The sequence below is a fragment of the Macroventuria anomochaeta genome (genome assembly GCF_010093625.1).
Source record: "Macroventuria anomochaeta strain CBS 525.71 unplaced genomic scaffold BU25scaffold_3, whole genome shotgun sequence".
In the NCBI taxonomy this organism is placed as follows: domain Eukaryota; kingdom Fungi; phylum Ascomycota; class Dothideomycetes; order Pleosporales; family Didymellaceae; genus Macroventuria; species Macroventuria anomochaeta.
The window spans coordinates 444,093-458,297 of NW_022985364.1; the positions used below are offsets into that span (position 1 = coordinate 444,093).

Consider the following 14,205-nt stretch of genomic DNA (forward strand, 5'->3'; position numbering starts at 1 on the left):
ATCCATATTGCTTTTAGTCAGCAATCCGATTATCACCACTCACCTGTGCACATCTCCAACCAACTTATAGTACACACACAGTAACATGATTTGATCGCTCCTTGAAGGCATCTGAACTTTTGAATATTATGAACTATAGACGAAATCGGAGGGTATCTAGTGCAGGTATCATATCAATCTTCCCACCACATGCGATGCGACCATAAATGCGAGAACGCTCAATCAAGCCAAGCAACATGCAAGACAAATCTACTTCATCGACTTCTTGCTCCTCGTGCTGTTGGCCCTCGCCCGCCCCACGAAGCTCTCCCGTGTGTTGACACGGTCGATCTCGTACGGGTTGTCGTAGTACTCCTCGATAGGGTTGACTGACTTTCTGCTCCTTGTCGATCGCCCTGTTGCGACCTTCTTGAGAGCATTCTCGGTCTCCTTCTCGGTCTTCATCTCAGCAAAGTGAGGCGAGGCGTCAGATGGGTAAGCGTCATTCTCGGCCTCCTCCTCAGCGGCGAGGGTCGCAGTGCGAGAGGTGTTGGCAGACTCGCCTCCAGCAGCGGCCTCTTGCTGTTGAGCGCGTGCTGCCATCTGCTCACGGATCTTCTCCATGAACGCCTCGGACTGGGCGGCGTACTTGCACTTTTGGCGGATAGTAGCTCCGTATTTGTAGAAGAGGAAGGGCAGCGGGATACAGGCGACAGCGAGGAAAGCGGGAACCGAGGATGCCCAGTGGATACCAATGCCGTCGTACATCTGCTTGGTGAAGAGAGGGAAGGCGGCACCGAAGACAGATCGGATGATACCGTTGCCAGCCAAGACGGAGGCAGCGAAGATGGTGTAAGAGTCGATGAGGTAGTTCATAATGGACAGGAAAATGAGCACCATGCCGAAACCGAAGGGAATGGCGGCGCAAACGCTGGCAGCCCAGGGAAGGTTTGGTGAGTTAGTCCAGGCGAACCCTACATGTACGTTAGTAAATGACCTTGCGGCATTGTGCATGCTTGATGAAACTTACAGAAGAGACCAATAGGCAAAACGATGCCACCGACCAGACACATAGGCAGACGCGCCTCTGGAGTAGTGTAGCCTTTGCCAGACGCTTCGACCTTCTTCATGTACTGCTTGTTGTCGACAACAATGACATAGGTGATGGCAAGCAGGACACCGATGGCAACCGCAACAAAAGGAAGACCGCTGATACCCTCGTTCCAGCCACGGCCCTGGCGGTAGACGATGGGGAAAGCACCGAAAAGCATGTAGAGGATACCGTAGATGATGGCGTGGTAGAGCGACAGAAGCAGGACAATGGGCTCGCAGAACAGGAGGATCCAGGGGCGCTTGAGACCAGTTGAGAATGCCTCGCCAAGGGAGATCTTGCCTTGGTCAATGTCGGTGCGGGACCTATAAACCTTTCCAGTGATCTTGGAAAGCTTCTCGGCACGCCTTCGGAGCAGAACAGGAGGATAGGTCTCTGGAACAATGCATGCGGTGACAACGAGTAGGACACCAGCCCAGATGGCCATGAGACCGTTGACCCAGCGCCAACCCTCGGTCATGCCCAGGAAACCTCCAATGATAGGACCAAGAACAGGGCCCATGAAGGGCGCAGCAGAGAAGATACTCATCGCCAGACCTCGCTCGTTTGCATTGAAGAGATCAGCGATGACACCTCCAGCGTTGGTGAGAGGGCTGGATCCAAAGGCAGCGGCGAAGAATCGAAGAATCAGAACGGACCAGATGTTCTGACCACCGGCCACGGCAGCGTTGAAAGCCATAAAGCAGAGGTAAGTACCGGCGAAAACAACCTGGCGACCGTACATCTCCGAGAAAGGCGCCCAAAGCAGCGGTCCAAGGGCGAAACCGAGAACGAAGAGCGATACACCTAGTGTAACGATTTCCTGGCTGACACCAAATTCAATCATGATCTGCTGGATACCTCCAGAAAACGCTGAGGAACAGAATGATACGACGAGGACCGAGTTGGCGACAGCGATGGCCATGATCCATTTCTTCGTCTTCGCAAACGTCATTGGGTTACGGGGGTCGTTCGGTAGCCATTCGACGGCGTAAGGGTCCTCTTCTGTGCCGGAACCTTCGTACTCCCAGTTCACGATCTCATTGGTGACGACGCCCTGGTCGAGGATCATCTTCCAGTGCGAAATGCCTTCTCTTCCTGACTCCACATCCATGTTGGATTTCTGCGGCTCGGCCGCTTTCTCAGACATCTTGATTGATTTGTTTGTATTCGATATTTCGTTGATGTGTTATAGTGCGCGTGTTTCAGAGCGAGGGTACGAAGGGCGTAAGGTGGTGATGGACAGTATTAGTAGGCTGTAAGGTAAGGGAAGGTACGAAGCAACAACAACAGACACGACGATCACAACGGGACACGCCCACATATAAACTCGCACACACGAAAACTTACACCCGCCTTGGGCACGTGCCAAGCGCGCGAGTCTCCTATTCCCAGCAACAGAACACTGCCGAAGGTCCGGCATCCATGAGGCGATGACACCATAAATTGAGCTTGTCTAAAAGTCATCATGTTGTTCGGCCGAGGGACAAGACTAGACCAGTCAATCCTCAAAACATTACAAGATGAGCCAATGGGAGAGCGAGAAGCGTGAGGCAGCCACAGAGAAAACTGGATCTCAAAGCTCTTTCTCGAGCGTTGCTCAGACTCCCGGTGCCGATCGTAGACCGTGCGTTATAGGGCTTTTCGTCAAAGTAGGCGTAAACGTGACCTTTGTACCGAGGTGCCGAGGCAGCGCGACTCGAGAATTGCTGGTTCTGTCGAGCGTTTCAAAGCGGATAACGACGCGCAGTGGAGGATCGGACCTGCGTTTGGGCCTTTGAAATTGGTGGGGAGCCATGGCTTGCACGATGAGGGGCTCTCGTACGTGCGCGCAATGCTGACCTGTCAACATCAGAATCTACGTGGAGTTTCGATGGAGATGCAGAAAGCTTGGCGCCGTTGGGCAGTGATTCAGGAATTTTGAGTCTGCTTTGACTCGCACACTCGCCACCTTTGACTCGAAGCTTATCAACCATCCATCAATGCCTTCAAGCTTTGACAAGGCGGCTCGAATAAGGTCCGGTTAGCAAGCCACGAGCGAACGGGGCTCCCGAGCGAGTGGAGCCTCCTACGATTCATGTGTGTTCTGGAAGACGCGTTGCCGTATCATGAAATTGCCAATCCCAGAAAAATCACTGTGCTGAGGCTTAACAATGTTCAGTTTATATTTGCAGAAATTCGTGTAGGTTGTTTCGCAAGGTTTGCTGCTATCGTTTCATTCTCATATCCAAAATACGTATCTTATTCAAGCTTTTGTAGATATCGTTACCCGTGGGTGCCCTACAAGTTTTCCCAAGCGCCGTACACAATGCTAGTTAATCTTGAATCCTCCAAATGCGCCGTAAATCAAGTCACAACATGGTCCCTGCCCTTGGGCATCTTACACCTCGTTGCTGGGGTACTGGACCTTCTCGGTAGCAACAAACTCCTCCTTGATCGCCCTCATGTTGACGAAGCGGGACAGGAGGGTAGCGCTACCAGCCTTGTCGTTGGTGCCACTGGCCCTTGAGCCACCGAAGGGCTGCTGGCCAACAACAGCTCCAGTGCACTTACAGTTGAGGTAGAAGTTACCAGCGGCGTTCCTCAGCTTGTTCTCGGCGAAGTTAAGGTCCTTCCTCTCCTTGGCGAAAACAGCTCCAGTCAGAGCGTACTCAGAGGTCTCGTCGATCTGCTTGATGATCTTCTCGAAGGCATCGGAGGCACCATCGTCATAGACGTAAGCGACGAGCACTGGACCAAAGAGCTCGCGGGACAGGAGAGGGTGGTTGGGGTTGGTAGTCTTGTAGATGGTGGGGTGGATGTAGTAGCCCTTGCTGCTGTCGTACTTGCCACCAACAAGGAGCTCAAGCTCGCTGTCGTTCTTAGCCTCGTCGATAACACCAGAAAGCTTTTTGAAACTAGCTTCGTGGATAACAGGGCCGATGAAGTTGTCGAACTGGGAGGGCTCGCCAATCTTGAGAGCCTCCGTCTCTGCGACCAACTTCTTCTGGAACTCAGGCCATACAGACTTGGGAACGTACAGGCGCGAGCAAGCACTGCACTTCTGACCCTGGTATTCGAAAGCACCACGGACAGTCTGGATGGCGGCGTTGGTCACATCGACATTGGGGTGAACCAAATGGAAGTTCTTGCCTCCAGTCTCGCCAACAATGCGAGGGTAGCTCTGGTACTTGCCATCGGCAACACCGTTGGCGATTGTGCCGTATAGCTGACGGAAAACTGCTGTGCTACCTGTGTAGTGGAGAGCAGCGAACTGCCTATGGGAGAGGACCTCCTTGGTGACTTCGACCGCATCGCCAGGCACCCACTGGATGACGTTCGGAGGAAGGCCAGCCTCAATGAGGATCTGGTACAGGAGCCAATTTGAGGCAATGGCGGAGGGAGATGGCTTCCAGACGACAACGTTGCCCATCAGTGCCGGTGCAGCTGGCAGGTTGCCACCGATGGCTGTGAAGTTGAAGGGCGACACGGCGTACACGAATCCCTCCAGAGGTCGGTACTCGACACGGTTCCAAACGCCGGGCGAGTTGTGTGTAGGTTGGTGGCCATATGTATCCTCGGCGTACTTGACGTTGAACCTCAAGAAATCGCACAGCTCGGCTGCCGAATCAATCTCAGCTTGCCATGCGTTCTTGCCCTGGCCGACCATAGTCGCTGCCATGATCTCGTATCGGTACTTTCCAGACACCAAGTCGGCCGCCTTGAGGAAGACCGAAGCGCGGTCGGCGAAAGGAAGAGCCTCCCATTCGGCCTTTGCCTCGAGTGCTGAATCGATAGCCTTTTTGACATCCGCAGTGCTGGCGTTGGAGTACTTGGCGACTACATCGGCATGGGAAGAGGGATCGTGCTGGGTGAGGATCGAGGAGTTGTTGATCTAGGGTTTTGTCAGCATTAGGAACTGAGATTTCGTTACAATAACAATACGTACGTGCTCGCCGCCAATAGCGAGGGGGACCTGGACAGCACCCTTCTTCTTCAATGCTGCGATAGCATCTTGAAGCTTCTGTCTGTCTACTGAGCCCTTGGTGTAGTGTTGCTACAGTCTCTAGTTAACTACCACTACCTAGCGATACGTCTTTAAGCTCGATACTTACGTTAGGCTCGTTGTTAATGGTAGGAATCTTGAAGTTTGCAATTGTTCCTGCATGCCTTCTCGACGCAACTTGCGCACCAGCGTACGCAACTGGAAGTGTGTTGAAAGTCCTGGAGACCGGACGAATGGACTGAAGACCCCTTGAAGAACTCATTTTGAAATTTGCTGAGAGACTGCTGCTGCTACGTGGGCAGCTTTAGAATTTGTATCTGGAGCTGTCAAGCTCCCAGTGACGATAGTCAGTAGCTTATCCGCATCTAACCGCAGTGTGGGGCGCCGAGCGGAGAAGCAGCTGGGGCGGAACGCCTGCTCTGAGCCTTTGCAATCGCACCATGACACGAGAAAATGTGCGAAACGCGTCCGATGTCGCAGAAAATGGCACGCGGTCAGAATCGGATGAAGAACTGCAACTACTCTCGAAGCTCAAGCCGTGTGTAGGTCAGACATACAGCTCGGTACATACCGTGAACAATTTGGCGACCTTAGAAACAACATGCATTGGTATCGTCGTGATATATACCTATAAAATCCTGACCCAGCAAATGCGTAAAGGTCTATCAATGCCAAACGCCTCTTCGCCGTACTGCCATTTTTCATCAAAGATGTTTTACTCCTCCATAGCCTCAGTCGCCTCTGGCTCATCACCCCAAAGACCGTCCAGCTTGAATTCAGTAGCCCATTCCTTGACAATTTCCTTCTGGTCACCAACAAGACCAGCAGTCTTCAGCGCAGGCGCAGTTTTGTTTGCTGCGATCGGCTCAGCAGGCTTGTACTTGGATGGGTCTGTCCAGCCCTGAATACGTCCATCCCTCCAGTCGTTGATGACAGTTTGTGCCGCGCTGTGAAGGTTTGGGACACCACCCTTGCCCAATCTCCCCCTCTTGCGTGCAACTTGAATCAGGAAATCTGTTGTCTTCTCGTTGCCAGTGCCGTTGAGAGCAGGCAGATCGTAGACTTCCATGAGCTTCCCAAAGAGTTCCTCCGATCCTGATAGCCTCTTGAGCAACAAGGTCACAGCTGGCACGGGATCTGCGATCTCCCTGGGTGGCACAGCGTTTAGCAAGATACGTCGAGCCTGTTGCTGTACCTTGTTCTCCTTTGTGCCTTCTGGATCATTGGGGAAAACAATACCGGGCGAGTCGAGCAGTTTCAGCTTGTTGTCCAGCTTGACTTCTCTTAAGCTTGTAGTAACACCAGCCTCCGCACCAGTGGGGCAAGCGCCAATTCGACCGCCCATTCTCTGAGCCAATGCGTTGATGACTGAAGATTTACCAACGTTGGGGTAACCAATGATACCCACCTTAATCGAGCGCTTCAGCTGTCGAGACTCAGCGAAGGTCTTCAAGGCCTTGAACAGCGTCTCCGATGTACTCTTCATGGTAAGGTCCTTATGCTCGAAGGTCTTCGCGTTTGGCGCGGGTTTCGAAGCGCGCAGAGGGAGTGTGGGGAACGACCGACGCAAGTTAACGAGCCACTGACGGAGAACTGGGGGCGGTACCAGATCGATCTTGTTCAAGATGAAGATCAAACGCTTGCTTCCACCATCCGCCGACATAACCAATTGCTCCACGTCCTTCGACCGTGTTCCTATGGGGTCTCGAGCATCCAGTACGTAGAGGACGACGTCCGCGGAGTCGACCACTTGTTTGTAGATCTTGTCGAACTGCTTCCTTGACGAATCCTTGCGAACGCCGGAAGCGCCTTCCTCCTCGTCAGACTCGTCGTCATCCATGGCGTCTTCGTCGTTTCCGTTCTTCGACTCGAACTCGGCGGCGCGGGCCTTTGCAGATGCAAGCAGTGCAGCCATAGGGTTTGTGTCTACCTGCATGGAGTCCCCATCGTCGCTGTCCTCGGCTAGAAGCTCGTCGCCCTCAGCATCGAACTGCTCGAAGTCCTCGTCATCACTCTCCATAGCATCCGTGGCAGCGCCTCCGCCCGCCTTCTGCTGCTTGGCCAGCTCACGGCGACGGACAGCATCCTCCTCCTTCTGCCTGCGCTGCTCTTCAACCTCTGCGAGAATCTTGTCTTTGTATGGGAACAGGTTCGGAATACCGGGATCCTTCTTTGCCTTTGAGCGCCACTCTGGGTTCTGAAACTATATCAGAAAAGTGCGGTAGTTCATGCGCAGTAAATGTACCTTCTTCGCCAACTTCTTCGCCTTCTTCTGCTTCTGCGCAGACGCCTTCTCGATCTTGTGTCGCAGGCGCACGGGCTGGCGCTTCGATTTTGGCTCTGCACGTTATGTCAAGAGTGTTCTTAAAGCACGATTTACAGTTTGTACATACTTCCGACCTTCATTGTGTGTGGCTGTTGTTGTGATGGTTTGCCTCTGCTTGCGCCCAATATTTTCGAAATTCCACTCGAAATCTTGGCGCTAGCAAATTCTGCCCCTGCCTGCCGCCTAAGAACCCTGTCGCCTTGGCCCTCGGAGGCACCTGCCCCTCAACTCTTGACAGCAACAGCTTTGCTTCAGTGCCACGCCAGACTGTGCCGATTATTCACACCGAGAGCCGTAATGCATGCGCTGCAAATTACATCACACAGATCAAAACGTGCACTCCGACTTTTAAAGACCCTCAAGTTCAGCGTCTTCATTCACGCTTGTCGGTAACTGGTCTGATTGGCCAACAATTCGAAATCGTCGGTCGGAATACCCAGTGCGGTTAGCCTTCTTACTTTTACTGTCGCCATCTGACCTTCACACAACGACATATATCGTGGTCACGTACACTTCTTTCTGCTGTCGAACAATAGTCTGATACTCAACTAATTCGATCACCATGACTGTCGCCGAGCCCAACTTCTCTGCGCCCGCGCAGACGATCGAGTGTCATGGATTGGTGAGTGACAGAATGAAGCTCTCAAGCAAGATAGTAAACTGACCTACGTCTGGTTGTTCGATATGGAGTATGTGTTTACATCCGCTGGCTGTCTACGCTGCTCTTGCTGACTTAGTCAGTGGCACCATCATTGATTCAACACCAGCAATTATCAAGCACTGGCAAAGGTAGGTACCAACACGTCAACACGCGGAACTTGGACTAAGATTGGCAGAATCGGAAAGGAAATTGGTGTCGACCCGGAAGTGATTCTTGCTACGTCACACGGCAGACGTTCGATCGACGTTCTCCAAATATACGAACCGAAGCTCGCCAACTGGGAGTGTAAGTGGTCGCCAAACTATACTTGGACAACTACGACTGATCAGTATTGCCAGACATCAGCCACGCTGAAGGTCGGATACCAATTGAGTTCGGTTCAGATGCTGTGGAGATTCCTGGTTCTCGCGCCATGTTGGATCGACTCGACGAGCAGTCTGCTCCTTGGGCCATTGTCACCTCAGGCACGCGACCACTGGTTACCGGCTGGCTGGACGTCATGAAGTTGGCGCATCCTAAGAACATTGTCACTGCCGAAGACGTGCCGAATGGTAAACCAGATCCAGCGTGCTACAAGATGGGCGAGAAGAAACTGCTTCTCCAGCAGCAGAAGCCGTCCATCGTTGTCTTCGAAGACGCTCCAGCTGGAGTTCGATCAGGAAAGGCAGCTGGCTTTACTGTCATCGCGCTGCACACCACACACTCGTTGGAACAGTTGGTCGAAGCCGGCGCTGACTACATCGTCAAAGACATGCGAAGTGTAACTCTGAAGTCTTGGGATCAGACCACTGGGAGCGGACGACTCGAGGTTACCAACGCCCTGGTGTAGGCGCGTGTTAGCTGTCAAAATAGACGACTTATCAACATCACTTCTACGTGTCAGCCATGTGAGCAATTGCCGATTGCAACCTCCAGCTCGAATGGCAATGCCCTTGCATACCTGTCAGTGAGTTAGCTCCAGTCAAACGTCGAAACAAGCGGCCTTTGACGGCGACGCCGAGTCGGCCCCCGAGTGTGCGGCGATGCATGGACGTCTAGACCGGCGAAACCTTGAACATATGCTGGGCTCGACATTGTCAAACTTTTGCCAGGTACAGTCTTGCTAACCTCTTCCTGTTCTTCAAGAGTCAAGACTACAACTAACCGCCAATTGGCATCGTGCGTCGCATGGCATGAGGATGCCATGCCCTCGGTAGGACCCAGTTTCTAGAATGATCACAGGCACTGCACACAAAGACGTCAGTAACTAGTGTCCTTCGGTCTGGAAGCATTCTCTGCTCGTGGGGCACCGTCGCTGTGGTGCGACCCTAGATTTCTTGGTATGTGGTGCGGTCGAAAAAACAGCAAGTGACATTCTAGAATATTTGGCAGGATACGAACGTCAAGACTCAGAATTGACAATGTCATGGGAAGACAGAGCCCCCGTACTGCCAGGGGTCTACAGCTTTGAGTAATTATTGTCGATGCAAGTGCGCATCATACTTCACAACTGAGTTTAGGTCAACGTTACGCCCAGTTTGTCGATACACGAACCTTGTAGACGAGCTGGGGTCTATTTGAGTTCTTTGTGTTGCACCGCGGCCAAGAGCGACTCAGCGCTGCAAGGTACGGTCAGGAACAAGCTGCGCCGCTTTCGAGAAGCGAACACAAGGCGCACGATGCCTCCTTGAACATGCAGATCTGCAAAGGCCGTGGAGCAAATACCGTCACACAGATGCTAAGCAGGCACCAGAAGCAGTTGTTGACAGGGGTGCCCTCGGCGACTCGTGAGAGGGCAGAAGACGCCAACACCTGATGGCGAGCCTGCTGTTCGCTTGACACTGTACGAAGCTTACGATGGAGAAGAGCGGAGCCTGCGCGGACTTAGTAGCCGGCGCTTCGCGAGTGATGGATCATGATCGGAAGGAAAAGGGGCGGCCGAGTTGGCGCCCGTTCAGGCAGCCTTATCGCCTCTCAGGGTAGAGAGCCACACTTTTGAAGATCCCCAGGGCTGCATCAACAACTGAAATGGCTATGTGGGAATGTTCAACGGGATCGCCAGAATTTACCGCTTTGATGATGTTTCTCGAACTGGAGGCCCAGGCGACGCTCCTCGTGCGTGTGCGTTGTTCCCGGCATGACGATGCTCGTTGTTGTCAGGCGCATCGACATCCTTCCACACGTTCCTACCTTAGAGTGGGCCAAACGCCGCTCCAATGAGGCTCTCGCGCAGCGACCGCCTGTGCCAGCTCGCGAGGCGTTGCAGACGTTGGACTGGCAGCGAGTGCGAAGCCGGCGGCCCTTGAAGCGGGAGAGTGACAGCTCGAACATGTGCGTCAAGGCGCTATCGAGGGCGAGTGTGCTCTGAGGACGACCAGTGTCACAACCATGCAGGTTATTTCTGTGCCGGGGATGCAGGCTGGTCCAGTGGCTTAGCGGATGGAGGAGGGGAAAGGCCCGTCGCTATTCGCTGTGGCCGCCCTGCTGTAACTGGACCTCATCGGTCGCTCCCTCCCACACCTCGTTGTGCCTCACGCTTCAGGGGACCGCGCTTCCACACTTTCACACCTCGCCCACCCACACTCGTTTTTGGTTTGCGCGCCCACTGCAGTCACCTCTGTCGCTCGCTACCGCTCGACTCCGCAACACCACATTATAGCATCGATAACGACGATATAATATCTCCGTGCCGTATCTTCATCTCGGTGCAGCCCGTGGCCCCGTGCTCAACGACTTCCCGTCCGACCCTAGAGGCTTACTGCCACCTCTCGACAACACCTGTTCCCACGCGATTGCGCGCCAGCATCGTGCATCGCAGAGCCTACAAGCGGCCGTGACCATCTGAACTCGCTCCAGACAGACGACGCCTCGCCGTGTCGCGGCGCGCCGAGGATGGACCCTCACAACCCTAACATGCAGCACCCCTACACAACGAACGGCGATGAGCTCCCACCGCCAGACGGCGCAGCGGCAGGACCGAAGCCTGCTGGCGGCGATGTCAAGCCTCGCCTCACAAAGGACCAGCACGACATCCTTGAGCAGCATTTCCAGCAGCAGCATAAGCCCACGACCGGCGTTAAGAAGGCCTTCGCCGATCGCCTAGGGGTACCCCTCGACAAGATCAATGTCAGTCTACCAACGTGCTACGAAGACTATTTGGCTAACACTGCACAGAACTGGTTCCAGAATCGCAGAGCGAAAGTTAAACAGGATCGCAAAAAGGCCCTGAACCAGTACAACATGACGATAGGCATGGGGATGTACGCCCAGCAGGTTCCAGTTATGCCTGGACAGCACTTCGTTCCTCCACACCACCCAGAGATGTACCAGCACCACCAGCACCACCAGCAACACCAGCAACACCAACAAGTCCCACAGCATCAGCCTCACATGCCTATGCACCAGGAGTATGGCCCCGTGACTGCTGACATCAGCCCTGCCAGCTTACCCGTGCAAAGTGTGGACGGACCGTCAGCCCTAGACTTGGCCCCCCCAACCTCACTGCAACAGCCCTTCGACATGCATCAGTACAATCTACGGACGATCTCGGAGGCTGACCGCTCAACTTCTTATCCACCACAGATGATGATGCATTCGGCACTTATGGCCGCGACTGCTGGGCCCAGCTACATGCAGCAGAGCATGCCCGGCAACACCCAGGAACAGGCGTTCCCTTACAGCCAGTCCCTGTCCAGCCAATACGCCAACGGTGTTGCCTTCTCCATGCCCACAACGCTTCCCAATGAACCTGCACTGCCACAGGACACATTCAGCGGATTCCCTGACTTCGGCAATTTGGATTACAGCACTCTGGCAGCGACGCACAATGATCAATCCGGTCAAGTTGAAGCCCAGAACAGCACAGGCACGGGCTCGACAGGACAGTCACCGTACTCAGGCAATCAATCCACGGCGACTCCTCAGTCCTCTAACGGTCCCACACCTCCGGTTGCATCTATTACATCCATGTATTCTGGCTGGAAAGAAGATCCGGCTTCAGAAGCACAGCTGGAGCAGGCCAACGACAGCAATGACTTTGCGGCAACCTTCAATTTCGACCAAAACACCCCTTCTGAAAACACTGTACCCTTCTGGGACCCGAACGGTAGCGTTCCTTCATTCCCGCAGTCCAACTTCTACCAGCAACTCAATACTTCATCCCAGGCCATCCTCTCTTCTCCGGAACAGGATCTGACAAGGAAGCATAGTGCAGCCACATCAGACTTCGAGATGCCTCCGACCTTCGGCGAAGACATGTTCAGGCGTAGGAACTCTTCAACTAGCAACCTTGCAAGTAACATGGACGCAATACAAATCCGCAACGGAACACCCGACGATTTTAAGCAGCTCAATCAGACTTCCAGCATTGCCGTAAGGAGACAAAAGCGACCCGTCGCGTTGAGCTCAAGCGCGATGAGGAGCGCTTCTTACACCCCTGGTATGCCCTCCCCAGCAGGCAATCCCGATCACACCCTTAGGAGGATCCGGTCGACAGGTATACCCAATGCTGGAGGTCGTGTTCAGAAATCGCGACCAGGCTCAGCACAGCCGTCGCCCATGGTTTCCAGCTTTTCAGAAGCTGCTGCATCACCAAAGTTTGCAAGAACATTCTCATCTTCCAGCGCAACGACTTTGGGTAACAACGGAAGCCTTGCACCACCTACACCCCTCACTCCTCAAGACATGGGATTCTACTGGCAGCCGCACGGATCTGTCAGACCCCACGGTATGCCTGAGCACAGCAGTCCGGAGAGTTTAAGCACAAACTGGTCCGCTGAGCCTTTTGCCACGAGTCTGAATGTTAAAAGTGGCTCACCACCTTCGACACCACTGGACTTGCAGCGATTGAATCAGGCGCGTCTTGCCAATGAGAGCATATACCGTGACACGCCGCCGCAGTCAGCGCCTCCAACTCGACAAAGCTTCCCCCGTAACGGCTACATGCAGCCGCCACAGATGCGTACCGGCTTCCATTCGTCCACGGATCTCACCCTGGCACAGCCAAAACCCTCGCATTTCCGGAGGCCCTCGCTGCCCGACACAGCTCAGAACCCAACTGATGAGGTCAATCTTGAATACCCGTACGGTGGTAACTTTGCGTACAATGAGATGTCATTGCACGGAATCTCGCATAACGTCCCGTTCGCGCCTCCTGTCTCATCGATGCCCGAATTCTTGGTCCACCAGTACACACCCTCACAGGGCACAATCGACATGCATGGCAACACAATCCGCCGCATGGACCAGCCGAAGAGCTACATCTTTGCCAACCAAAGTGCTAGCGACTTTAAGTCGTAGACATTGATATCTATGCGCGAGCGCGATACCCCCTTCAATGCTTGCGCTCGATTCTCTTCGTTTCGCTGTTTGCAATAGCCGTCCCGTTGGATTTTCTGAGACGGTGACGTTGATCTTCGTAGCAGCGAAGCGCTGATATCGTATTTTCTTTCTCTTCACATTGTTTTCGTTCAATATCACTACTGGGTCAGCAATGCACCTTGATGTCATTGGCTACGATCCATGTTACTAATACTAATATGGTCTGTCGGTGTGTTTTTCTGTCGTACCTGGCGCAGGCGTTTTATTGCAGCGAGCAAAAACATGGGATGAACGCATGGCTTTGGCCAAATCACGAACTTTCTCAACGTCCATTGTTATAGGCTGGATCTGTCTCATAATTTCATAATGGTCTCTGGAGCAGGACATGGATCTCTTGCCCTTCATTTCTAATAGCATCGCCAGCTTACCTGGCTGAGGAGAACCGAGGGGTTTGTAGTGTAGGAGAAGCAGTGCTACGCATCTTTCGTCCCAAAGGAAAGGGTCGACGCGTACACGCAAATACAAAACGGCAATGATTGCCCAGATTACCACATCTCTCGTCCTTCTCCGAATGGCCGTGTTTCGAGTCCCCGAACATTACGCGTACTGTGCAACACAACCTCAGCCCCGTTCACGTCGCAGATTGCATGCTCGAGGAACCATTTTCCGTCCACTCATCCAGCCCGGCCTTTGCTTTTCCCTTCCCAAGCAGACTGATCGACACCCACAACGTTTGTGGCTGGCTGCCACACGGTTGTTTTCCCACCGGTCCGCATCGTACCCAACACGGCATGCAACGTGCATCTGGGCCCTGCAACAATGAAGTCGCCCAAGCCAAGTTTCTGAAAAGATGCATACACTCAAGC

The 14,205-nt window shown here is 53.6% G+C and overlaps 5 protein-coding genes across 5 annotated transcripts; 2 read left to right on the forward strand and 3 right to left on the reverse strand.

The window, feature by feature from the left end:
- Positions 1–111: 111 nt before the first annotated feature.
- Positions 112–2,343, reverse strand: BU25DRAFT_358584 (MFS general substrate transporter). The gene is made up of 2 exons (XM_033703612.1): positions 1,010–2,343; positions 112–953 (listed from the first exon to the last, which is right to left on the reverse strand). The coding sequence occupies exons 1-2, from the start codon at positions 2,217–2,219 to the stop codon at positions 250–252; spliced, it is 1,914 nt and encodes a 637-aa protein (XP_033566231.1). The 5' UTR covers positions 2,220–2,343; the 3' UTR covers positions 112–249.
- Positions 2,344–3,249: 906 nt separating this feature from the next.
- On the reverse strand, positions 3,250–5,349 carry BU25DRAFT_383589 (delta-1-pyrroline-5-carboxylate dehydrogenase 1). Its single transcript, XM_033704291.1, has 3 exons — positions 5,164–5,349; positions 4,998–5,105; positions 3,250–4,943 (listed from the first exon to the last, which is right to left on the reverse strand). The coding sequence occupies exons 1-3, from the start codon at positions 5,314–5,316 to the stop codon at positions 3,450–3,452; spliced, it is 1,755 nt and encodes a 584-aa protein (XP_033566232.1). The 5' UTR covers positions 5,317–5,349; the 3' UTR covers positions 3,250–3,449.
- Positions 5,350–5,644: 295 nt separating this feature from the next.
- On the reverse strand, positions 5,645–7,478 carry BU25DRAFT_406556 (nucleolar GTP-binding protein-like protein 2). The gene is made up of 3 exons (XM_033705315.1): positions 7,448–7,478; positions 7,300–7,394; positions 5,645–7,251 (listed from the first exon to the last, which is right to left on the reverse strand). The coding sequence occupies exons 1-3, from the start codon at positions 7,458–7,460 to the stop codon at positions 5,770–5,772; spliced, it is 1,590 nt and encodes a 529-aa protein (XP_033566233.1). The 5' UTR covers positions 7,461–7,478; the 3' UTR covers positions 5,645–5,769.
- Positions 7,479–7,640: 162 nt separating this feature from the next.
- On the forward strand, positions 7,641–8,874 carry BU25DRAFT_406557 (HAD-like protein). The gene is made up of 5 exons (XM_033705316.1): positions 7,641–8,002; positions 8,056–8,069; positions 8,122–8,169; positions 8,217–8,326; positions 8,380–8,874. Exons 1-5 carry the CDS (start codon positions 7,943–7,945, stop codon positions 8,868–8,870), a joined length of 723 nt encoding a protein of 240 aa, XP_033566234.1. The 5' UTR covers positions 7,641–7,942; the 3' UTR covers positions 8,871–8,874.
- Positions 8,875–10,796: 1,922 nt separating this feature from the next.
- On the forward strand, positions 10,797–13,435 carry BU25DRAFT_138143 (uncharacterized protein). The gene is made up of 2 exons (XM_033700575.1): positions 10,797–11,146; positions 11,195–13,435. The coding sequence occupies exons 1-2, from the start codon at positions 10,913–10,915 to the stop codon at positions 13,316–13,318; spliced, it is 2,358 nt and encodes a 785-aa protein (XP_033566235.1). The 5' UTR covers positions 10,797–10,912; the 3' UTR covers positions 13,319–13,435.
- Positions 13,436–14,205: the final 770 nt, after the last annotated feature.